Below are 26,823 nucleotides of genomic sequence, written 5' to 3' on the forward strand. Positions count from 1 at the left end.
TTAGGTTGTTGGATATTATTTCTCAGAGGTATTTAAATTGGTTTACTATTTTGACTTTATTACCATCAATGTTTACTTCTTTTAATCCTGTTGGTCTTTAGGGCATAATTTCTGTCTTTTCAAATTATATTTTGAGGCCAATTTCATTTGCATTGTTTTGAAGTTCTAATATCTGTGATTTAGCTTTGTTGATGTTGTTAGCTAGCAGTGCCAAGTTGTTAGTGAAACGAAGACAGTGCTTTGATTTTTCAGCTTATTTTTACTTTTGAGACGCATTCTTTGAGCCATTCCTTCATTACCATTTTTAGAGCACAGTTGAATAATAGCGGTGAGAGCCTATCATCTTGACAGAGTCCCGTTTTGATCACAAATGGTCCCAAGAGTTCGCCTTTGAATTTTACCTTTGACTTAATTTTTATGAGGATCAGTTTTATCATGTCTACTAAACTGGTATGTAGTCCAAGGCATCTTAGAATTTTAGTAGGGATTCTCTGTGGATGCAGTCATAAGTTTTCTTGAAATCTAGAAATGTTACCACCATGTCTCTGTTTCTTTTTCTGTTGTAATCCATTATTAGCTTAAAATTAACGATCTGGTCTGGAAACCTTCCTGGTGTTCTTCTAGTTCTTTCTAGAGTTGTGAACCAATCCTGTTGAGGATGATTCTTGAAAGAATTTTGCTTGTTGTGTCTAGGAGTGAGATTTCCTTGTAATTGTTAGGGTCTGTTTTGTTCCCTTTTTTGTGTAGTGGAAGGATGAGGGTTGTTGTCCAGTGTTCTGGTAGTTCATCTTTGACCCAGATCTTTTGATGAATAGAAATTCAACAAACAGGCTTTTAATTTTTTTATCTTCCTGCATGTTTCCAAATCTCTATGAAAGTCTGTTCTCCCACTGTTTTGTTATTCTTCATCTCGGCCAGTGCTAGATAAACTTCATTTATTGTGGTGTGGTTGATGTTTTCTGGTGATGTTGTGATTGGGATGTTGGAGTTGAAGTTTAGTAGTTCTGTCAACTCTTCGCAATTTTTTCAAGTTTTTATAGAAATAAATTAAAATTTTTTAAGTACTATATTAAAATATTATTTGTAAGAATTCTCTTTTAAATCATGTTCTACATTTCAAATTTTATTTTAAAATAAATTTATTCTGCATGAAAGCTGTTCTTTGGCTCTTGTGCTAGTCACCTTTTGACGTTGATAAAAAAAAAAATTACTATTTTTTTGGTGTCATTTTCAGCCATGAAACCAGGATGGGTGTCCAGAAATCCAAAATGAAACAGATATAAGACACTATCATTCATTTTTTTTAAATGATACACTTTTTTAATTAATTTTATTTTCTCCATTAACAACATGTTGGCACCATATTATTATTTAATGATGGATGAATCATGAAATTCTTTAGTGTATGAAATAATGATCAGGATTCAAACCCAGAACTTTCCAGATAAATGACAGAGACGCTATCTGCCACGGATATCAGCAGAGTAGCGTATAATGAATATAAAAATAAAAAGTCACTGTTTCATAATAGCTATTATTAAACTTTTGTTTTTTTTCCCATATTTTACCAAACTAATTAACTTTAGTATTATCGTTTTACATTCCTAATAAACATCATATTAGACAGGTTATAAAATAAGGTCTATTATTAAAGTATTACCACAAATATGCATGGACCATGTCTGTTTCCATGGATGATCGTTAATTTGCGACAAAAACAAGTCTATAATCAATTTAATCCGACGTTGTCGCGAGTGGCCAGTGACCTATTTATTTTGCTCTCACCTTTTGAAGTATAAAGGTCGAACATCAAGTTAGCACCGTATTTGGAATTATTATAATTTTATTAACATGACGAATATGGATTTGATTAATTTAATTTTTTGATTATAATTAAAGATAGTAATCGTAGACATTTAGAAAATCAATACGTTTGGATGAAGGTCACCGATATTTCGATCATTGCACTTTAAGAAAGAAAATAATAATACAAATACGGAACGGCTGTTCCAAGCGAAACTAACAGTATATGCATAACTAAATTTCAACAAAATTACTAACATTAGCAAAATGTTGACCTAGGGGCGCTATTTTAAATTTAAATCTAGCATTTTTGATGTTCATTTAGATAACATCAACTCAAATTCGATAAATTCTAATATTTACATGTATTTATTATTTTTTATAACAACGAATGGGGATCAGTAAAGGTTGTTGTCTCACGGCAAGAGGTCTCTGCTCTCACCGCAGTACGTGTAGTTTAAGCTACTCAGTGTAACATCATTAATGCCGCTACAGGGTTATTATATGTACCACCCACAAAGTAAATTATTTAATTATATCTGTTTCCACTAGGATACAAGTCATCATGTTGTATGCATTTATGATTTTTCATTTTATATATATATATTTCTTTTATTTAATAACAATCTCTCTTAATTATTCACACAATACAATTAATTAACTGTAACTTAGTAATAAAACATCTTTATGTAACAAAACCGTAATATTATTTATACAGGTTAAATTAGAAAGTAATTAAAATAACATTGGTCTTTTTTGTGTGATTAATTCATCACATGAAAAATTCAAAGGCAGGCATGGTGCTCAAACTTCCAGACAGTAGGGGGAGAAGCTATAACTTTGTAACAAACTTCGTCAGAATAGTCATCTCAAATAAAAATATAAATTTTTAACTGTTTTAAATTAATTATTTTTCCCTTTGCAATTTGATCAGTGTAAGTGAATTAATGACATCTCTAAAAACCAAAATGAGACCTTATTAAAAAAGAGCCCTTAAAAACCTTATAAGACCTTATTAAAAACTGAGTCCTTATTAAATTCAACAAAATTTCTGAATCATATTTTTGTCAAGAGTAATATAAATGTTATATTGGAACCATTCTGGATATTGAAAAGTTCCCTTTGTTATACAAAGAATCTAGAGAATATCGGAAATAGGATAACGTACTACATAACAATAATTACATCACTAATTAATACGGGTAAGATTTCAAGAATATGTTCCGTTGAATGAAAATAATCTTTTAGGTACTAATCTTGCCGTTTCTTTCTGGAACAGCACGGTCATCGTCTTTCATTCACTAAATAATTCAATAAAAATTTGTTATTCTGATTATACTCCTTTCTATCTATATGATTATTTTTTTCTATTATTTTGTTTTAAATGAGTAATCTGTCACGCACAATATACATGTATGTAAAAAACAGCTCTAACTTCTATCATTTCTAGCTTCTGCAACTGATATGAAGTGAAAATCCGAGTTTCTCAATCATAAAACAATACAGTACGGCAATTGTTTTATTAAACTTAAGAACTATATTTCCTGAGTTAATCAGGATTCTTTGCTTTAATCCCAACAACTTTTGAAACCCTTGAAATATTTACTCTACATCATTCGATTTAAATATCAATTCGAGCAATTAAAATCCTGAATTTGATTTAAGTATAATTATTTTATACAAATTACTAAAAACGTTCCTTACAATGCCAATATTTATCTTCTTATACAGTAAAATTAATTATTCTTTCTCCGATAACTATAGACTTATGCCTAATTACAGCTACTGTAGCTTGTTCTTTAAAAAATAATTTTCAAGCACATGAAAAAAGTCTAAGCCTGATCCAGATTTGAACCCAAGATTATTATTAACAAAAACGACTTGTTTTAATTATTTAAAAGTAATATCAATGGTGTAAATTTTATAAAATTAAAACATTTTCACATCTATCAATAAATTATTTTTGCGTTATCGTAAGTCTAAAGAAAAGTTAATTTTATTTTATAAATTTACAAATAACTTATAATTAAAACAGTTTATTTAAATTTAAATATATTTTTAATTATAAAATTAATCAAAGAAGAAAGGGGTTATTGCTATAAAAAAAAAATATCATTTCAAAATCACATTAACCTAACCTAAAAATTACACTAAAATTACACCTAAAATTACACTAACCTAAAAATTCTAAAAAAAAAATTAGTTTACATATACCTAAGTGTATAATATAAAACGAAAAATGGAAAAAATCGACTTAAAAATGAAAAGTAAAGGACATAAAAAATATAAACACGATTTAGAAATAATAATTATCTTTAATTTGTGCAAGCGAGGTTACTATTTTTCTCAAGTACTACTTTTCATTTTAAAATCACACGCATACATGTATAATTTATACACCTATAATAATTTAAGCTTTTATCTCATATCTAGTTAAAAATCTATTATATTATAGTATAGTAATAAGAAGGACAAATACAGCATATGTTGTAAACAAGAAAAAAATCTTGAAGAAAATACAAAACTTTTGTATAATTTAAAGAGTTTATAAATTTTATGTAATTATCTAGGAACAGACAAAAATACACGTTTCATATAATTAAATAATTATGAGAAAAAAACGTTTTTTATTTCTTTTTTAGCAGACAAATAAATTGTACAAAAAAGTACGTTATTAGAAAATTCTATCGAATAACCGGTTAAAGTATATGAAATACTAACAAAAAGTTATTTCAAGGTTTAATATTTTATTATGTCACTAAAAATTGCAAAATAACAAAAAATAATACAAAAAAATTATGGGTGGTCACAAAAGATTGAAGGGACGGGTAAGTAAAATAAAACATCTAATAGCATAGCTAAGAAAAGTCACTAATCTAACCAAGATAATTCTTGGCTGATGAATTTTAATCTATATAAATTGCTGCATAATAATAACTTCATCTCGTTAAAATATTGAAGGAGGTCTCATTTTATTTGTAGATCAATTTTCAGTTAATCTATATAATTTCATTCCATTACAGAAATTTTTCATAAAAAAAACTAAAGAACATCTAAGTAAGGAAGAAGTAACTTTTTTGATTGGTTTTCGAATTAAAACGATTTTACGTTGATTTTTTTTTTCTTGATTTTATGTTAACCACGAAGGGATTTATAAAAAAATAATCTATTAAATTCTATAAAGTAGTATATTGTTATTGTTCTCTACTATTTTGGACTAATAATTTTCTATTTATCAATCATTTTGTAAGTAATATATATTTCAATCAGGAGTAGTTATTAAAAAAATATACCTGCTTTCTTTGATTGATTGAATAAGAAAAATGTGTTATAATTAAATGTAACTATCGATGAGAATGAAGCGGTATTTGAAAAAAAAAACTTTAAAATAATTATTACATTAATTATTGCTGAGAAGAAAAAGCACTGTTACGTTACGTAACAACGAGGAATGAACTGTAAATAAGTGTATACAAAATAATAATACTTCGGCAAATTTTTTTTGGCAGTAATTACATACAGCTCGCAAAGGAATGAAGTATTTAATAAACACTTTTATTTTCAGAAACAATTCGTCCGTAATATAACGATTGTTTTTTATTATTTAAATTATCTTTCTTACTTCATAAAAATTAATATAAATTGTTTTATTAATTCTTAAAACTAATATTTCGTACGGAACAGCTGTTAATTAAAATTGGGTGATAACTAGAAAAAAAAACCGGTTGTTCAATATCGCCAAAACTTGGCAAGGATAAGAAAAGATTGCTTATTAGACCGTTAATAGGTCACATTAGCATTGCAATTAGCATAATGGTTTCTTTTGCGCATATTACAAAGAAATAAAGTTGATTAAAAGTTAAAAATTAATCAAAAAGAGTTGTTTTAAACTTTCTTTTTAAGAAAATAGGAATTTTTTAAGTTAATAGAACAACGATTTGAAGAAAAATAGACACTCTTGGGTTTTTAAAGATATTATAAAGCGACAAATACAAATAGATATCATTGTTTTGATGGCAATTCAGGCCGATTATAGTCCTCCATATTTAATTATAATTTTCTGTACCGCGAAATTTGCATTCATGGTAATATTAATAATCCACGAATACACGGTAATTTTCTAATTAATTAATTTACTGGATGAAGATTCTCAGCGATAAATCCAAAAAGAGCCTTATCTTTCCCATAAAAAAGGATAGTCTGTGGGTTTGATTGTTTGATGTACGTGTTCACATTGTTATTTTAGTTGCTACTGGCGCAGAACGGACCATGTGGTGCCCCAGGCGGCTGCGCGCAGAGGACGAACGACTCATTCATTCGAACGATTTTTACTTCTTTATACGAACGATTTATCTAAAATTATATTTGTGTTTTGGGGTAAAAAAAGGAGAACATTGGGGTTAGAGTTGTGTTAAAAAATTACAACTCAAGAAACGGCTAAAAATGTTCAGGATTTTGTAGTTTTTCGTTGTAAAAGTTTTTGTTGTTAGTACGCTAATTTCATGAACATTGTTTAGTTACAATTGGCAAAAAAAATTTAACAAAACGTAAACCGTATAACATTGTCGCGATGGGCCACAGGCCCGCCTTTTTTCTATTTGTCATTAATCATGTTAAGTCACTGATTATTTGCTTGATTATATATATATAAATAAACTATGTGATATACGATTACTAAATTAAAATTACAAATTCATTATTAGTAAGGTAAATAAAGGAGAAAAAAATAGACGTTAGAAGAAAAAAAGTAGAGAAAATGAGTGATAATGCGAGAGAAATATAGCGTTAATCAGTAGTATATCGAGAGTAAAAATATTTTACAGGAGTTTTCAATTTTGTCAATTTCTAAAAAATTCTTCAAACGAACCAATAATTTGGTTTAGTTTATTAAATATTCTTAAAGATTTAAAAAAGAAAAATAAGAATTATATTGAGAGGGAATGAAAAAAAAAAATGTAAAAAATGTGAAAAACATGAAATTATAGAAAACACTCGGTCCAGGTCTAGTTTAATTTATTGCAAGTCTACAGTAAAGAAAATAATTTTTTTTTCAATTCATTTCATTTTATTTTAAGAAGTATTTAAAATATCTGTATGATCAAAGAAACAGAATTAGATGGTTATGGTTCAAATAACAGTATTATTCTAGGGATAGTCCGTCTACATCATAAAAAAAAACAACCATCAAATTGTAATTGGTTTTATACCTTGCTATAAGAGAATAAGAAGAGTCTTTATCAAAATATAACAAAAAGAGATAAGTTAACTGTTTAAAAATGTTAAAGTATTTTCTGGTATATTAAAAACCACGAGTAACCTTAATAAGAAAGCTGTTTCGGTCAGAGTTGCATACATGACTCTAATTACGTAGACAAATTTTACGCCTAAATTCGCTTAAATTTAAAATATAATCAATTTACTACAGCCTACTACAGTAATTTTATACCATAACAAGTCATTTCTCCGTACTTCTTGGAAATAAAATTATCTGTAAATTTATAACAAAGCCGGTAAAAAAAAATCGTGATGGATAAATTAGCGATTAATTATCACGTATCGGTAAAATAAAATATGTTAAACTTTGTATAATAAAATATGCATTTTAGAAAAGTAGAGATAAATATTGGTTTAATAAGTACTTACATGAAACACTTTTCAATATCCTAAAAATTTCTGTAAAACTTCTAATTACAAATTTTATTGTTATTTAATATATATATATATATATATATATATATATATATATATATATATATATATATATATATATATATATATAATAACGGTATTTCCTTTTACTTAGAAACTTTTCTGTAAAAAATAATAACTTATTTATACAAATCCGCATTGAAATACGTCTCATAATATAAAATAAAACTTTTTAATTATTTTAATTCTGTTGGAATAAAATTCTAAATAATGTAAGTACGATGTAAAATTTTGCCTTTAATAAAACAATTTCATTTAAAGAAAAAAAAAACTACAAAAAGTTTTCTTCTCATTTTCAAAAGAAATATAAATACTAAGGGTAAAGCAAAATTTGAATTCAATTTTTGTATCCAGAAATTCATTTGGTAAAGTGAGATATAATTCAATGAAAACAGCATTCATATTAAACTTGTTGAAAATTAACAGTGAAATAACCGAACTAAAAGAGATTCACAAATCAAATTTATTAATAAACTTTTCGTAACGAGTTATTAAAAGTTATAAAATTTGTTAAACTAATTAAATAAAATATTTTCATGAAAAAAATCTAAAAAAGAACAATGATGATAAAATTTTTTTTTAATATTAAAAAAAATTTCTGTATTGATACTTATAAAAAAATTATGTATTTGTATACTTTATTCTATGAATAATTTATCATAAAATAAAGACAATAGGCAAGATTATAAGATAAGAATAAGATGATAAGGCAAGAATGAAAACGAAAAAGAAGAAAATATTTTAAGAAGCAAAATAATATAAGACACTTTTTTATACCTTCAGGTATAAAAAAAATCTGATGTGGACATCACCTGACTTCCTTGTATGCCTATTAAATTACATATACACATATTTTTTTAAAACGAAAAGTACGTAAAATTTTATTTCTTTAATAACTTCCGATATTTTTTGTTACTGTATTATTTATTCATGGTAAAACTTTTTTTACAATGAAAGGTTCATAATTACTAATAAATCAATATATTTAAATTACAAAAAAAGGTTAGAAAAAAGGAGATGAAGTCCGATTCTAACCGATATGTCTTCCACTAAGATCCAAATATTTCATTAATTAAAGTTTTACTTGGCTATAACTCGAACCAGCGAAAATAAGTACCATTTATGATATATAGTTCAAAATCTCTCAATGAGGGCTTTTTACTGCACTTAAGAAAAAGTCCAAAATCCATTCTTTTTTTGATTTTGGGCTTTTTTGGACACTTTTAGTTCAGTCCATTGCAAAAAAAAGGGAAGGTGCACAACTAGATGTTACAACAGTTCTAAATCCAAAATTTCTACATTCTACAGCTAATCGTTTTTGAGTTATGCGAGATACATAAGTACATATCGCCGAAACTAGTCAAAATGGATTCAGGGATAGTCAAAATGGATATTTCCGTTGAACTCTGAAAACCGAAATTTTTCGCGATAACAATACTTTTTTTACTTCGTACTAGGAAGTAAAAAAAAAAAAGTGAGAAGATAAGAACAACCCCACAATCAGAATGATGCATTTTCTATGTCATGCATGGAGAATATTAAGTAGGCTAAATTATAGATAACTAGAACTTGTGATGATGTTATGGAAGGTATTCAGTTTAAAAAAGAGCAGAACATGGTATAAAAGAAGCCATTTCGATTTAACAATTAATTTATAATTTTAATTTAATAAGCCATGTTTAATTTAGTAAGCCATTTAATTTTTATACGCCATGTTTACAGAGATAAATTAATCTACAAAGATTTTTTTATTTTTTTTTAAAGTTTGATGTTTAAAACTGTTATAAAATTCTGAAGAAAGACAAGCTTAATAAAAAAAGGCGTAAGAAAAAGATATAGTCTTCATTACCTTATAAATTATATAAAGAATAAGCAATACACAAATTTATACAGAGATAACAATCCAAAAAGAAAAAAACAATTCTTCTTTTGCTACAGAATAAAGCATTATTCTTTTGATAAAAACCAGAAATAGGTTGAAACTGTAAAGTTGAAATAAGTTGAACTGTATGGATTTATTTTTAGGAGAAAAATTAAGTTTGAAAATAAATAAGCTTAATAATAAAGCGAGAAAAGATGAGAAGGAATTAAATACCCAAATAAAAATATTAAACCAGAAGTTGTAGAAACTTTATTACTCGTGTTTAGGTAATAAAATTGCAACGGATGAAAGATTTAAAATGCAAAAAAAAATCTGGTACAACTTTCTTTCTTGTAAAACAAACCTGATAATATTAAGTATAAATAATCTATGGACAAAAAAAAATTCATAAATAATTTTTGTAAAATTTCCTTCTTTATAATAGAAAAATATATAATATACGAAAGATTACGTACGAAGAAAAGTAATAAAAGCCTTTGATGGTGTTACTCTTATTGAAAATTATACGACTTAAAGTTCAAAATGGAAAAACCTACGTGAATATGATAACAGAATAATCAATGAAACAATCACCTAAAGATGAACTAGGAAGGAAATTAAATGAATATATTCCAGTTTAGTTAATCTGATCATAAAGGGATGTGAAGATGATAAAAATTACGAAGAAACAAAAGGTTGAAACGTATCAATGAACGCGTTAGTACATCTTGACCATCGTACGGGGAAGACACCCTCCACCACTTCTCTATTCCGAGGCCTTATGGGATTTACCGGAGGTCGTCTTTTTTGAAACCTCGGCTTTTGACATATTCCAGTCCGCCTCGGCCAGAATGCCACTGATGCCAATGCCACGAGTGACATTCTCGTCGGTGTACTACTACCTACCACGAACTCAAAACAAAACACATCTCACAGAGTCTTAAGTAAGAGTGAAAGAACCTAACTAAACAAAGGAATTGAACTACTTACCCGTAGAAGGTAAAAGTGAGTTGTTTTATTAATTGTTTTGAACTATTTGTTCGTGTTTTTGTTAGTTTTTTAGGTTTTTGTGTTTTTTTTTTGTTTTTGTTGGATAGTACCGTTTTGGTTAACTGTTTGTGACTGTTTTTATTTAATTTAATTTAAACGATTTCCTTGTATTTTGTTTATTATTTGTTGTAAATTTAACTACTTTCTGTGTTTTTATTTAATATTTGTAAGTATAGCCTACATTTGATAACGTATATTTATTTTAGCTATCCAGCTGATTCATATATTTATATTACTTGTTTACGATCGACTTGTAGCAGTTCCTAAGTCGAACAACTCTGTTGATATTAACTTTATTTATTTTTCGGTCAGCTGTTTGATACAGGGAAATTTTGGTAAAATCTTCCCTCACGCAGTGTTAGTTGTTTGTAATTACGACTGAACGTGATCGATCTGGAGATAGGCCCCCTCCTGTGGAAAGGCGGCGGTCTAATAGGGCGTCAGGTGATCGCGTCTTCCGTGAGGTCCTTTCGGGGGACAGTGGCAGTGATAGTACGTCGAGCTGCGGCCGTGAATCACATCGCCGGTCGGTAGCTCGGCAAATAGAGGCTGCCAGACGGGAGTCTGTACAGGTGGACGTATCCGAGCGTCGTCAGGCGAAGATAGGGCAATACAGTCATAAGGTGACTGAATACTTGGCACGGAGGAGTTTTACTAAGCTTCATATGCATTACGATGGGTCTTCGTTGGGGGTTCAAGGGAGTGATTTCTTCACCCCAGGTGAAGAAATCCCCAACCGCGACTGTAGTGGTGAAGGCGGCGGGACGATCGTACGCGGACCTTCTTCGAATGATTCGAGACACTGTGCCATCGGATGAGGTGAACATCTTGTCAGCGTGCAGAGATCAGGGAGAGGACCTTCATATGCTGGTCCAAGACACAGGAGATGTGGCTACCATGTTAAGGCAACAAATATTGTACAAGGTTGAAGGCACCATGGTCACGGTGGGTAGTGGCGTTCGACTGGTAAATTTACTCATTAAGGACGTTGACGCCCTTACCTCAGAGGAGGATTTGGTGCGTGAGATGCGCATGACTGTTGGTGATTCGGCTAACATCGATGTCCTCTTCCTGAGGGCGTCATATGGCGAAACAAAAGTGGCAAAGGTGGCGGTCCCTCTTCTACTGGCGACAAAATTATTGAAGGTTTGCCAAATTAGAGTCGGGTGAGTGTCTTGCGGGTGTCCAGGAGGTCCGACGAAGAACGTTGCTATCGTTGTTGGGGTATAGGGCTCCGGACGGGAACCTGCGGCGGTCCTGACAGAAGGGGGCGATGTTTCAATTGTGCGGCTGAAGGACATCTCCGTAAGGATTGTCCAACGGAGGCTAAGTGTTCGCACTGCAATGCCCGTGGGTACGCTCTTGGGGGCCGTAGCTGCAGGGCCAGCGTCGGAAATGAATCCTGCCGTCTTCACTTTTGGAATGAATGGCATATCACCAAAATACCGAGTCCCGGCTGCCTGGGAAACATTAGTTCTCGATAAGGCAGTTTGAGGCGAAGGCACCCTCTGGAACTGTGTTAAAGCTTAGTTGGGTGTCCGGCTCCAATGGGCGGATAAGAAATGATGCGCTCAAAAAAAAAAAAAAAAAATCAAAGGACAAAAATAGCAACAAAAGCAGAGTACAAGAGATATCCAAGCAGAGCTCTAGATCCCCTCAGAAATTCTTTCCTTTGCTAAGTACACTACAAATCTCTCCACTATTGTCCATTCGGTCTGGCTATATATATTTAATGATGAAATTTAATTTAATTCTTAATTAAAATAAAACGCCATTTCTTCTGTTGAATTAAGTATAACAAATTGTTTTATAGCCAGTGCAAAACCATTTGCAGCATTACATGAGATCAAGCTCCATGTAACTGATTTGAATGTGGTTACGTATCTGATGTGAATGATAACTTGTATTACGAAAACTAAAATCCATCTGCTTTCACAAAGAATTATTCATGGAATGATGTAACGGGGTAATATTTTTATAATTACAAAGAATGTAATTATTCTTTGACGTTCACTGATGTTTGCCGTTTTTATTTAAAATAAATAAATGTATTACAATACTTTACTGAAGAGTTAAATAAGAGGATATGAATCGATATTATCTTTTCAGTATTGATGTATAATCAATAGTTCATGTGAGTTTGGTAGAATACTCTTCGCACTTCAGCTGTCAGGACTTTGAAGTTCGGTCTCATGCAGTAGTAATTATTATTTCATTTGACAGCTAATCAAAGTCGGTTGTTCCATTGGGAGGAAGGTAAAAAAAAACACTTCGCTTAAAAACAGGTTAACACAAAATCCTACTTGTTCTGTTGCCAACAGGTAAAAATTTGCAACTATTTTACTTTCTCTCCCTGAGGGAAGACATTACATTTTGAAATCGTGAACATCTAGGATATATATGAAGATATAAAAAATTAAACATATGTTTTTACGTTTTTATGTTACACGTTAATTATATATTTATAAATCAAATATTTAATAACTTTGAATATAACACATTTTTCATTAGGATATCATAATAAAAGTTACTGAAAAATACTTCACGTGTAGTTATAATTGAAATGAAACGATTTTTTTAATTTCTTCATTCATTTATATTTAGAAAGATTCTACTGTTTGGATAGAGTTTAACTTTTTTGACGAATTATAGCTAAAATATATAATTATTAAAGGGGAAAATATGGTGATCATTTGAAAAGTCGGATATCAGGTTTTGTATAAACCTTTACATTTTAGGGTTTAACCGGTTCATCCAGATAAAAAAACATTTAGCCTATGTATGTATGCGCGAACGTATGTGTATGTCGCATTGATTTTTCCTTTTATCTCAGGATTGACAAAATCGATTTTTTTCAAATTTGGCTCAAATCTTATAAAATGTATGGGAACATTGATTATTTATTATTTTTTTTCAAAATTCGTTTAGGGAGTAGAGGGATATCGTGAAAAAAACCAATTTCAATTTTCTTTAGAGGAATTTTAAAGAAAACTTAATTAAAACAATTGTTATCTACAATACATACATAAATAATTCAAAAAAAAAATTCTTTTTTCTTATTTTTACCTTTATTGAAGAGGTTGTTAGATTTAATGAAAACTTTACTTAAGAAAATTTGTTAACCTTAACCTATATAGAAATGTATTTAAAGAACAGTTTCTTAAAATTTATTCCCCACCTCTAAAAATATATAAATATTATTTTTTAGCTCTAAATGTTTTAATTTTTGTTATTCATAGATGGGAAAGTGATGAAATACATTGCCATCTTTTGTATATTTTTATCTGAAATAATAAAATATTCTTACGTCATAAAAATTTGTCGAACGAATAGATTAAAAAAAAAAAAGATAAAAACCATTGTTGAATTGTAAAAAAAGGTATTTATTTTCAAAAATAATTAAATATACTAATGTATTTCAAGGATTTATTTTTAAATAAAAATATTATGAACAAATAATAATCATATGGATTTAATATTTAAATCAGAGATATGTATCTTTATCTCATACTATCTTAGTTAATATGCCACGTCTATCTATCTGTCAAAAATCATGTCTTAGTTAAGTCTAAACGTTGTATTATAGTTAGAAGAGAATCAACATATAATATTATACGCATGCCAAAAAAACTGGTTTGTTTTTGAGATCTGTCGCGAAAACTAATCGTCGTGACTCGTTTTGCATGGTCGAAAGAATACATGGAATTTTGTAGTGGTTCGTAGAGAGGTTAGCAGATAGAATAAAGAGTAGATAGAGAAGAATGAGAATGGGAGAGAAATGATACAAGAAGGTAAGAAAGGTGTGTCTTGTCTGCATCTACTACGTGTTCAATCTTCTCTGCTTTAAACTGATGTTAACATATAACATGACCTACGTGGCTGGTTAAATATATGGTACGTTCATTCTGTTAAGATTATCTACAAACCAAAACAACATTATTTTTCTTTGATGATTTATATTAATCTTATTGTTGTTAAATATGTACCACGCGCGCGTGTGCGGCCACCTTTTTGTAACCAAAACATTCAATTTCAAGATTATATTTTCATTACTGTTGTAAGTTCTTTTAGAAATAAACAGACTTACCGCTCTCGTAGTGTGTTCATTTCAAAATATCGTTCCAAAAGTAATTAAGAATTTTCCTTTCCGTTAATAAAAATTTGAATTCAGTAAAACATATGTATATAGCTGGAAACAACTCTTACTAACACCGTCTATGCAATGTAAACCTAACTAAATAGTTTCTCATACCGGTTGTTATCAACTGACAGTTTTGTTGGATATCAGCGTAAAATTTATAATTAAAAATCTCAAAAAAAATATTTTCTATTTATAAATTACGTGAAATCTACTATGACATTTTAGAATATTTTTTCTCGTGTTATAATATAAAATTTGAGTTTATATACTTTCCCGTCTATAACGATATAGGCGAACCATGCCTACGATACAGTAGGCATGGGCCTACTATAACCATTTATACTACAGTAGTAGTATAGTTATACAGTAGTATAACTACTGTATAAAACAGAATTTTTTGTACCCAAAACAGAATTTCAAATCTTTCGTGGGACACTTAAGCAAAAGCATTTAGGCATTGGGGAGCCCCCAAATTAAAAAAAAATACAAAAAAAAAACAAAAAACAACTGAACAAATTTTGTTTAATTTCGATTTCAATTTATTTAAAAATAATTTTATTGAATATTTTAATCATTAAAAAAGCCCTCTGAGGAGGTATTATTCCGTAAATTTTCAAAAAAGTTTCTTCGACATTTTGAGCTGGCTATTAATATTACTCAATTCATTGTCGGGTTTTTTTTTTTACTTAAAAGTGCATTAGGTAATTATATCCTGACCAAGTAAGTGTTATGACGGTATTTGTAAGAAACTCATACTTTTAAAAATTACATATAATTTAAAAAAAACTATATATAACTAAAAAATAAATAAATATATATATATATATATATATATATATATATATATAGTAGAAGAAACAGAAAGTTTACAGGACGATATAACTCTAGAAACAAATTATTACGAATTAAATGAAAAATAGAAAATTCAGTTACTCTTAACAAATACGATAAGGACAATGATTAATATTATAGATTTTAAATTCAAAAGAAAAATGCAAAATTGCATGTGTTTGTAAAAAAAGAATAGGACAGTTTTTGAATTATGCAAAATGTAAGGTTTTTAATGTTAAGTGAAAAATTATTTAAGTTATGTTAAATGAAAAATGAAAGGTCCGAGAAAATACTGAATGAGTTACAGAAATAGGCTCTTAAAAATCCCATTACACCAATTTCAATTCAATAATTTTGCCGGTTGATATATTTTATGTTTTATTTTTTTTTATGTTTAATTCATCCAAAAAAACTGATTTTAATACAAAAGTTAATTAATTACATTTTTTCCTTTTTATTTTTAAAAAATCTAGCTAGATCAGTTGTTAGAATTCAGATCTTCATTAATGATATTCAAAAATTTTAATTGGATGTCTTCAGAATTAAAAAAAAAATTGTAAGTGAATCTCAAATATTATTAATTGAGTATTGTAGTTACAAAAGAAAAGACTTGTATTTGAGTTACAAAAATTTGTTAAACTATGTATATTTTGTAATATTATATAAACAATTCCCTTTCATTTTTATTTTATTCTATTAAGAACTCATTTTTGATCAACATGCCACGTTTCTATATGATCCTTTTTTGATCTTACGTGATAAGTTAATGACTTTTAAATAAAAGTCATTAATGGGAATGGAAATAGCATTTATAAAAATGCTATTTCCATTCCCGTTATTTCAATAAAATTACAATAAGTGTAGATATTCAGTTGAAGGTAAAAAATGAAGTTGTGTAACAACTATATTATTATAGTTTTTATTTTTAATCTCTATTGATATATTGGCAACCAATCGATACAATTTAAAAATTAGTATGATTGTAAAGAAAAAGAAATACACTTAATTAGAGAAATATATATACTAATATGACATATTGTTGGTATTTATTTTTAAAAAAATCTGATTTGAACACCAAATAACTTCCTTGTACGACTATTAAATTACATATACACATTTTTTTAAAAATTAAAAGAACATAAAATTTTATTTCATTAGTAACTTATTTAATTCTAATTTATCGTAAAAATATTTTTACATACAGAGGTTAATAATTATTGATAAATAGAATAAATTTGGTTTTACTCCTTGATCGTTCTTTCCGCATTGCACGACAGACCGCGAAGTGTAAATTCGGCAACAACCTATTAGGAACTTTCAATTAAAACTAACTTCTCAACAGTGCGTTTGTTAAGTTACTTTACTCGACTCTCGCATACACGTTAAGCAGGTCACAACGTATTGGTCATTTCAACTTAATAACAAAGATTATTCAGTTATAAATTTAATTTTTCAATAATTTTCCATTTTTTTTTGGAACATACCGTATTAATATTTTTTTAAATATTAACAAAACATTCTATATATCGCATAAGAAAACAACTTGTTTTTTAAAAGCATTCCGTGTTAATAAATTTATTCTTATTGAGCGTGAGAATTTTTTTACTGCTTGATCATCTCGTTTCGGTTAGTTTTGGAATTATCCATGATCACCCAATTACGGGTTCTTCAAAACACTCTTATGTAATAGTTTAAAAAAGTATTAGTATTAGGGGTAAAATGTAATACCGTTATATTTGCAATTATACTATAAAATATTTTGGAAAATACAAACGCTATGAATGAGGGCTGTTTACTGCTAATCTGTTGTTTACGTAGTTATTAAATTAAATTATTCTTTAAAACTCCACCCACAATTTTTGAAAAATTGAAATAAACTATATCTTTAAAAAATATCAAAATGTTATGTTTTATTGCAATTTGTTGGAAAATTCTTAGAAACTATAATTTTTTTATTTTACCTATTAGGGTCAAGGGATATATCGGTTAGTTAAATTTCAACTTTCTAGAACAAAAATAGACGTCCTTATCGTATAAATAGAGGACAGACCAATTATAGAATCAATTAAATTATATCATATGAATAAGTATTTTTTTGAATACATTAAAATAAGAAATAATGCACAATTAATTTTATGAACTAAGTGGAATACTTAATTAGAATAATATAATTAATTCTAATTATTTACAATATGTATATATATATATATATATATATATATATATATATATATATATATCGTACAGGAATATATATTTAATTCAAATATTCAATTAATATTAACGGTAAACATAGATAAACGAAGAAATTTAGGCCTACTTAAATAGTATTTAGGCGATTAATAAAGGTATTTCTATAGAATAAAAGAGAAAAAAAATCACTTTTCAGCTCAAAAGTAACGGGTTTTTAGTTTTTTAATCTAGTAATAGGCGTAGGATGTGAGATGAAGAAGCGTCATTTTAAACTGCAGGGAATGTACTTAACCATTATACGGGTAAATAACTAAATGAAAGAATCAGGTCACACTTTCATGGACAGTTTTATTCATTCATTCTAGCGTATATATATATATATATATATATATATATATACATAAACAAACATTATATAGTAAGCTTTTTATACTGGCGCCTATTGCTTGCAACTAACGGAGTATAGCATCTCTATACATAAAGATAATATGTGATTGCATTGATTCAGTATAGATCTACACACAATATAGGAAAATAAGATTACAATCTATTTTTAGATTATAATGCGTTAGTAGAAAAAAATGTTCATTGTTATAACATCAGTCATTATAATTGAATAGATTATTATTTTGTTAGTGTCATTACATCACTGACATTTTATGAAAGTTCAAAGAGCCTTGCATACATTTATGTTATGCATTTACTTAATTTTAATCCGTAATAAATTCTTTTAATTATTATTCTATTTTATATTCTTTTCATGAACGATAAGTAAAAATTCATTTACCTTTGTGATAATACAATTTTAGTTATCTAAAACGAATTATTTATATAATTCGTCGAATTTATAAGCTTAATTGTTATCCTCATAGGTAACGGAAAATAGTTCAAATATGTTTCCTCCTATTCATACCTCAAAATAATCTCACTAATATATAAATAGACAACAACATCTTTATCGTTTATTCCCGATAACCGCGAAAACTGTTGAGCCAATCATTTTGAAATTTTAACTTTCTTATCATCCTTGGAATGTTTACCACAGTTCAAACCACACCAATTTCACTCCTATAAAAAAACTAGAACTTCTTTTACTAAATTTAATATCGTCTATATTGATAAATATTGCCTATATCATCATTATCTATGTCAAATCGACTTCTTCAGATAGTTATTTTTTGATGTACTAAATTTAATATCATTACCCATAAAAAAAAAATAATTTGTATTATTATCATAATATACATTAAAATAAATTAGTATGACAATAAAATTAAAGGGAATGACAAATATTTACATATTTAGTTAAGTTTTCATGGTTTGAGGAATATTGAATTTCGTTATCAATATCGACTTATTCAGAAAGCTAGTGTTATACTAAAGTTAGTGTCACTGTCTAATGAGTCCACCGGACTGGTCAAGTGGTTAACTCGACATCGCGAATCAGTAGTTTAATATCTCATTTTCAAAGTCGATCGTTCTGAGGTTCAAATCCTTTTTCTTATTCCTCCGGTAATTACCGTTCAAATAATACTTCAGAGGATGAATGAGGATAATATGTATGAGTGTAAATGAAGTGTAGTCTTGTAGAGTCTCAGTTCGACCATTCCTGAGATGTGTGGTTAATTGAAACCCAACAACAAAAGAACACCGGTATCCACGCTCTAATATTCAAATCCGTGTAAAAATAACTGACTTGAACGCTGGAACTCTCGACGTCCAAATCAGCTGATTTGGGAAGACGCATTCACCACTAGACCAACCCGGTGGGTTGAGTTTCAAATCCTAGTAAAGATTAGCTGCATTTATACGGATTTAAATACTAGATACTGCATACCGATGTATTTTAGTGGTTCTTTATTTTTCTGTTTAGCCTCTGGAATCACCATAAGGTATTACTGCAGAGGATAAATGAGGATAATATATATGAATGTAAATGAAGTGCAGCTTTGTACAATCTTAGGTCAACCATTCCTGTGATGTGTGGTTAATTGAAATCCAACTATCAAAGAACACCGGTATACACGATCTGATATCTTTGATCTTCGTATTCAAATCCGTACAAAAGACTTTGGTGGTTGACCAATTTCGTGGATGGGGTTAAATTAACCACACGTCTCAGGAATGTTCGGCCTGAGTCTGTACAAGACTACACTTTTTTTTATATTTTTAACCTCCGGGACCACCGTTAGGTATTGCTTCGAGGAATGAGTTGGATGATTTGTAGCGTGTGAAAATGCCATGCCTGATTAGGATTTGAACCCGGGACCTCCACATGAAAGACTGAGACGCTATCACTCGCGCCACGGAGGCCAGTACACTTCATTTACATGTCATAAATATCACCTTCGTTTAATTAGGTCGTTTGGGAAGATGGGGGGCTTATTACTCACTAGTTGAACAAATTGAAACTTATACATTATGGAAATATATGCTGTCTGAACTGGCGGCGAATGGAAAGAACTCATCCTCACGCGAGTAAAACAGCACTCTAGATTTTTATACCCTGAGCTAAGAAGTTCCATCAGGGTACACATGATTGGCATAGATCCGACTTTCAATTTGGTATTACTATTTTCATAACACCTAAATCGGCGAGGTCAAAAATAAGAAGAACTTCTAGGGCTACCAGAATTTATGATTGTAGACAACATGAATTTACGCCAGAGCGTTCTCAAAATTTTGAAAAGCAACATAAACATACGGCTCAAAATTGAATTCAACCTTCGGAAAATAAATTAGGTATCAAATCAGCTTTTGATTATCACCATGAAATTGAAAGATATTCAAATAGGTAACATGATTTAAATATGAAACTATTTAAATTAAAAAAAAAAAAAATATAATGATGAAACTCCAGGTCTTTGTTCTGCTGGGAACAAAGTAGTTCACGAACAACTTCGACATACTCCTTACTTCGTTCAAAATTTTATTTTGGAAACACATTCTTCATCTACACATTTTATTTTATCCCGTAAGTTGTGAATTATGGTAACTCTGAGAGCAGCAAAACACAAAGATTTACACCCATATAACACGGGCGAAGTCGCGACAGGGAACTCCCTGTCGCGACTTCGCCCGGTTGAATAGTTTCTTTTAAAAACTTGTTAAGCGCTCACATAACAGATTTTGAGAAAGAAGTCCTTTTCAACAGTTACTAAACAACATCTTTTACAAAGTCTTATCTTTTTTTTACATGTATTCTGTTAACTAATACGTACAAAGTATCTTATGGAAAATACTTGCGGTAACATTCCTTTCCATTGTACAATAATCATTATTATTTTATATTCATATTATTGCACAAAAGGTAACCTAAAAAGACGGTATGGAAAGTAGTCATTTTTTTGCGGAGAAAATGAAGTTATTGGCTTTTTCTGCTAAATTTTTAATAAAACTTATTTAGAGGCAATAATTTATATCAAAATCTCTAAAACTTAAATTCCAACGATCTTTAATCATCATTTAAATAAATCTCAGAAGACAGGTCTTTACAATAATTTTTCCACGATAAAAATTGATTTTTCACTGTTTCTTTAAGAGAAATGTAATCTTACATTTTAATTTCCTCACAATTATTATATACCAATAAATAAATTTAATTTAAAAAAAGATTATCTGTTAAGAAAATCATTGACCTCGAAGTCCAAATAGATTTCATTTTTCTTCAGATTGAATTTTTATGAACTAGTTTGGATCATTTTAAATCATCTCTGGACAAAACTTTATTGCAAACTACTAACTAAACATAAACGGTGAGAAATGAATTTATATTTTATCCCGCATAATATTGTTGAAAAAACTAGGTTAGTTTTTACAGCAAAGCAGTAATGATTTTTTTTTAAATATTAATTATTAATGTAATAACTTAAATCATCCCATTATAACTTTACAAAAACAACATTTTTCTGATTCAAACCTTCTGATTAAAATTCAGAATACACACACACAAAGAGTAAACATTTCGATTTTAAAGTGACTGAAAAAAACGTAAATTAAAACACCCATATTTTATTACTTCACTAAATGTTACCATTTATTTTTTATCTTGTGATCATTTTCTTTCTTGGATGATGCTGTTCATTTCTTTCTGTTTTGTGATAATTATATATACATGATATAATATAATATATCAAAATTTACCACAGATTTCATTGCTTACTATTCTCAAAATGATTTCCTAGCCTTAATTTAAGTAAGGGAAAAAGTTTTATTTCGCTGTCATTTTACTGATGAATTAATACATCACAGAAGCTTACAAAGAAGCTTGTAAGTGTAAATATGAAAATGGAAATTTGTAGTATATGAAAAATGCCATGCTTGATCGGGATTTGAACTCTAAACCTTCGAAAGAAAAGGCGAAACGCTATCACTCCGCCATGGAAATCGGCTTTTCAATATAATCTCTGCCATATCGTCTTATAAAATCCCCTATTAGCCTTATATTGCCTCACTTGAGAGCCAATCACACAATTTGTAAATCAATGGTTTAAGAGATGTTAAAAATATAAAATTACAGTATTCAAATTACAATATAATTCCTAGATAAAAACCAATATTAAAATAAAGTCCAGAAACCTGGAATCTACTTAGATAACTATTACGATAACTCTTAGCATTAACTAACTTTTAAATATAATTGAATTTCCTTAAAAGTAATGTAATTTCTTTCTTTCTTCTTTGTCCTTAGAGTATAGGCGTCTCGCCTATTTCGATCTCAAATAATGCCTCAACGAGTCACCAACGCTTCCTTGGTCGAAAAGAAGTGGAAAGACCAACGCTTCCTTGGTCTTTCCACTTTCTTTTCGACCTACAGGTTTGTATTTCCACATCTACTTTTCACTCGGCATCCTCTCCAATGTGTTAATCATCTTTATTCGCTAAAATTCTACGTTCTATTTTAATTACCTATACTTAACTCCTAATATCATGTCTGTAGAATCTATCCGGTCTAGTAAAACTTTTAATAAACCTCAGGAACCATATTTCCGTAGATTAAATTCTACTCTTATGCTTTGTATCAGACACCCAAGTCTCTGAACCATATAATAAAACCGAAGTGACCATCATTTTATAACATTTTAATCTGATCTCTTTCCTAGTCATTGTCAATGTTTTCGGGATTGTTCCACATATTGACTTTGTTCAGTTTATGGCGAATATCTTGATAATTATCATTATATGTAATATCGTGATCCGGGTAAAAAATGAGAAACTGATTTATCAATTTGTTATCTATAACTATTTTCGTACGGATTGGTTGTTTTCCCAAGAAATCTATAGATTTGGTCTTCTGTGTAGAAATTCTCATGTTATAATCTAAAAAAGAATTGTTGTAATCAGCTCTTTGAAGCTAATTTCGTTCTGCTGTATAATAACTTGGTTGTCAGGGAATAGCATTGTATTTAAGTTTGAATTGTTCATAATAATCCAATGTAATTTGATTTTTAAAATTAAATGAAGGGAATTTTTTTGTCTGTACAAAAGCAGTTGTTGAACTGTAATCGGAATTACTGTTTTTTTAAAGGAATTTTTTCAAGAAAAAAAAAGTTAACTAATAATAAAATAATTTTCTATATAATAAAAATTGATATTTATTTTTGTTTTGAATTATGTTTTTAAAAAAAAATTATGAAAATAATTCTTTATTATTTGTTTATTTAGATGTGCATTGTATTATACTTTGTTTAGACTTGTAGACTTTGTTTAGACTTTGTTTAGAATTGTATTGTCTTGGGATATCACTGAATATCTCTCTTTCATGTTATTATTACTTTATAGTTTTGACTTATAGTTTTGTTTTGGAAACTGATTGTAAATAAAACAGTACAACAAAATAAAAGTAAAAGGAAGATATAAAAAAGTAATAATGATTATGTTTTATGAAATACTTCCAGATTTTTCTATTTGTTGTGTTAGATATTTTTTTTTTTAAAGAAATAATCAATAGAACTTATCTAAAAGAGAAATTACAGACGTATGTAGAATATAAAAAAGAGTGATGAAATTTATCAAAGTAACGTAAAAGAATTACGGTGGGGATATACCAACTGATGTAATATAACCAATAACTATGTTGCTTAATCCTCGACTTGATTAGATGTACGATAGTATGCGATGTTTTTAAGTCGTTACGCCTACTTAAAATTTACTACGTTTATATAATAAACAATGACAACATCAATCTTACTTAATACAATCGATTCCTCTTAAAAATTGTTAAAAAGAAAAAAGAAGTAAATTTAATATATAAATTAAATATTAATAAAATTACCTGAGTAAAATCAGCACCAATAAATGCTTGCTCCATACCGATCCATATGGTGATTGGTATAAGAAGTTGTTGATATGGTTTTTTCAGCTGATATGCGGTTGCTGATAACAACTGTATACCAGATAATTCAGAGCTATCATTTCTTCTCTGTTTTTCTCCATACCTAAAATAATAAAAATTATTATAATAATATTTTTACATTAATTAATAATTATAAATGTTGTATGTTGTATTTATTACCTTATTGTTACAAAAGATGCTCAAAATGACCACCCTGGGCATCTATGCACTTTTGTGTTCGACTCATCATATTGACAATCGTCTGGCGCAAAATGTTGTTGTCGATTGCGTTGATTTCTCGTTGAATGTTTATCAATATTGTAGGATTAGATGCATAAACTCTCTTCTTTAAGTAGCCCTGAAGGAAAAAATCGTAAGTAGACAACTCTGGGGAAAGTGGGTGCCACAATCCTATGATGACAGCTCGTTGTCTGTCTGCTTCAGTTATTGCACAGTTGTAACGCGGTATGGTTTCAATTTTAATTCATGAAGAATTTTACAAGATGTGTATTTAACACCAGATTGTTGGGATAACTCGCGTAGTGATTTTGTTGGACTGACAGTAATTCTCTTTTCAATATCGGCAGTGGCTAACGGACGCCTATTTCGATTTGTATTTGAAACAGATCCTGTTGTACGCCATTTTTTAACTAAATCCTGTATGCTGTTCTTCGCTGGAATACAGGCATTCGGAAATTTTTCTACGATTACTTGACGTCATTCTTCAAAGGATCCAGAACGAATATAGGTCTCGATTATAGCTATCCTCTCCTGGATTGAGTAAGGCATTTTACACAAACACAACTACACTCGCAATAGTGCACTGCAACAAAACATATACCGCACTGACATGTAACCATCTGACAAACGGCAGAAACAATCAGTAACATATACATCCACTAGTCGCGCTAGTTGTGTGAGAATCTTTCATAAATATTGTTCGGTAGCGGTTTCATTATGGGTTTGGTTTTATGTTGCTCACCCTGTATATTGTCAATTAACCTTGAAAGTCAAATGAAACATGAAATTAATGATAAATTTCAACAAAGTTTTGCTGTAATCTCTTTATAAAATTACAGCAAAAATTGATTTCTTTTTCAATGTCTTAAAATTCCTTATCATCTAGTTTTCAACATTTAAAAATATTGAAATGCTTATTTTTTAATTTATTTAACGAAATATTCAGTAAAAAAAAATAAAATCTAAATTCTCTAATAATATATAAATTCGTTGATTTTAGATTTACTATGTTATTTTTTAAATCGGGTTTAAATTATATTTCATTTATTGGAATACGAGTTTAGAAAAAGCGGGAACATTTTATATTTAAAAACTATATATAGAATTATTTTGAAGCTAAATTTTACTCTTCTAATAAAAGAAAAAAAAGAAGATAAATTATTACTAATTATTTCCACATCAAGAAATAATGAAAATCAAGTATTAAGAGGTAGTATAGAACACCCGACGGGGTATATCTCAGAACTATTTGTCGGTGTTGAAAAATTCCAACAGTATTCAGGATATCGAAAATAAAATCAAAAAAGGAAGAAAGTGGTGTTAAGTTGGATCGATGCCCGTTTTAGTAAATAAATTCTATTAAAAATACTGAAATTATCACGTGATCAATGGTGACCTTGAAAAGGTAATTTAAAAAAATGTATCACTTGATACAAATGAGATTGTCACGTGATCAAGGTTCAAAGGTCAAGGTTTTGTTACATTTCTTATTCCTGTTCTATCCTTTTATGATAATATACATAAAATAAAGAAAAGAGAATCAAGATATAATAACATGAATTTTTGCAAGCGATCGTTTAGTATTTGAATTACAATATAAAATAACATATTATGAATAAAACAATACAAAGTCTGATAACAAAGTTGTAATACATTCCTGGTATTGGTTATTTATTTTTATACAGTGGAAAAATATTTATGCATGAAAAAAGTTACCTTAAGTTTATTTTTTGTGAGTGGCTGTAATTTATGATGAAGTTTTATTGTAAAATGATCATCATTATATGTTTACATAAACCAGTAAAAGTTTTAAAAATTTAAAAAAAGATATTTTTTTAAAATATTTTTCTTCTTCCGCACGTTTTTATTACGTTAAATTGAAGAAACTAAAAAAATTCCACTAAAAAATTTTCGACCAATAAAAAGTTACGTAAAATTTCTTTTTCAGTGAGGGTGGGAGGGGGTGAATTATGATGAAATTATATTATAATATTATTACAAGTGAAAGTTTATTCAAAAATCCAAAATATGTTAAGAAATTCAAAAAATCTATATTTTTAAACTTTGATCGTCTCCCCCATCCCAAATATTGCTCTTGAAAGTCATTTTTTGGGTCGCTTGCACTACTACTATGTCTAGGAAGACATTAACAAAAGTTCGGATAAAAATATGCAATAAATAAAAAGATAGCTTTTTTCTATATTTTTGGGAGAAAAGGGGAGAATTTTTTTTTAATATTAGATATGCATGTTCGTATGTAATAAACTTAATATAAAGTGGGGTTATTTTTGCAAAAATTTGAAAAATTGACTTCAGTAAAACTATCTACTCCACCACCTGGAGATATTGACCCCAAATTTTTACCAAAAAATTTTTCCATATACGAGTCTCTGCTAAATTTCATCAAAATGGTTAACCCAGTAAAAAGTTATTGTTTCAAACACACCAACACACATACCATACGTACATACGAACATTAGCCTAGACTGTTTTCGTTTTTTTTTTGGAGTCTCAGGTTTATGGAAATATCGAAAAATGGAAAAAAGCCCATACTCCAATTTTTGTCTGTTTACCATACTTTCCATTTTGCAGCGTAGCTCTAGAGATATCATGCCAGGAAACTAAAAGTAACGCATTCGACGTTTTAGTTAAATTTCGGTT

The 26,823-nt window shown here is 28.8% G+C and overlaps 1 protein-coding gene across 4 annotated transcripts in view; it reads right to left on the minus strand.

Annotated features, from left to right (window-relative positions):
* LOC142328581 (UNC93-like protein) overlaps window positions 1-26,823 on the minus strand; it is a 302,554-nt gene that overhangs the window by 25,018 nt on the left and 250,713 nt on the right. For all 4 annotated transcript variants that reach the window (XM_075372348.1, XM_075372349.1, XM_075372350.1 and 1 more), the window contains exon 4: window positions 23,863-24,025. In XM_075372348.1, the coding sequence (XP_075228463.1) occupies window positions 23,863-24,025 (163 nt within the window). The remainder of the gene's footprint in view (window positions 1-23,862; window positions 24,026-26,823) is intronic.

Source organism: Lycorma delicatula, chromosome 8 (genome assembly GCF_047948215.1).
Source record: "Lycorma delicatula isolate Av1 chromosome 8, ASM4794821v1, whole genome shotgun sequence".
Taxonomy (NCBI): domain Eukaryota; kingdom Metazoa; phylum Arthropoda; class Insecta; order Hemiptera; family Fulgoridae; genus Lycorma; species Lycorma delicatula.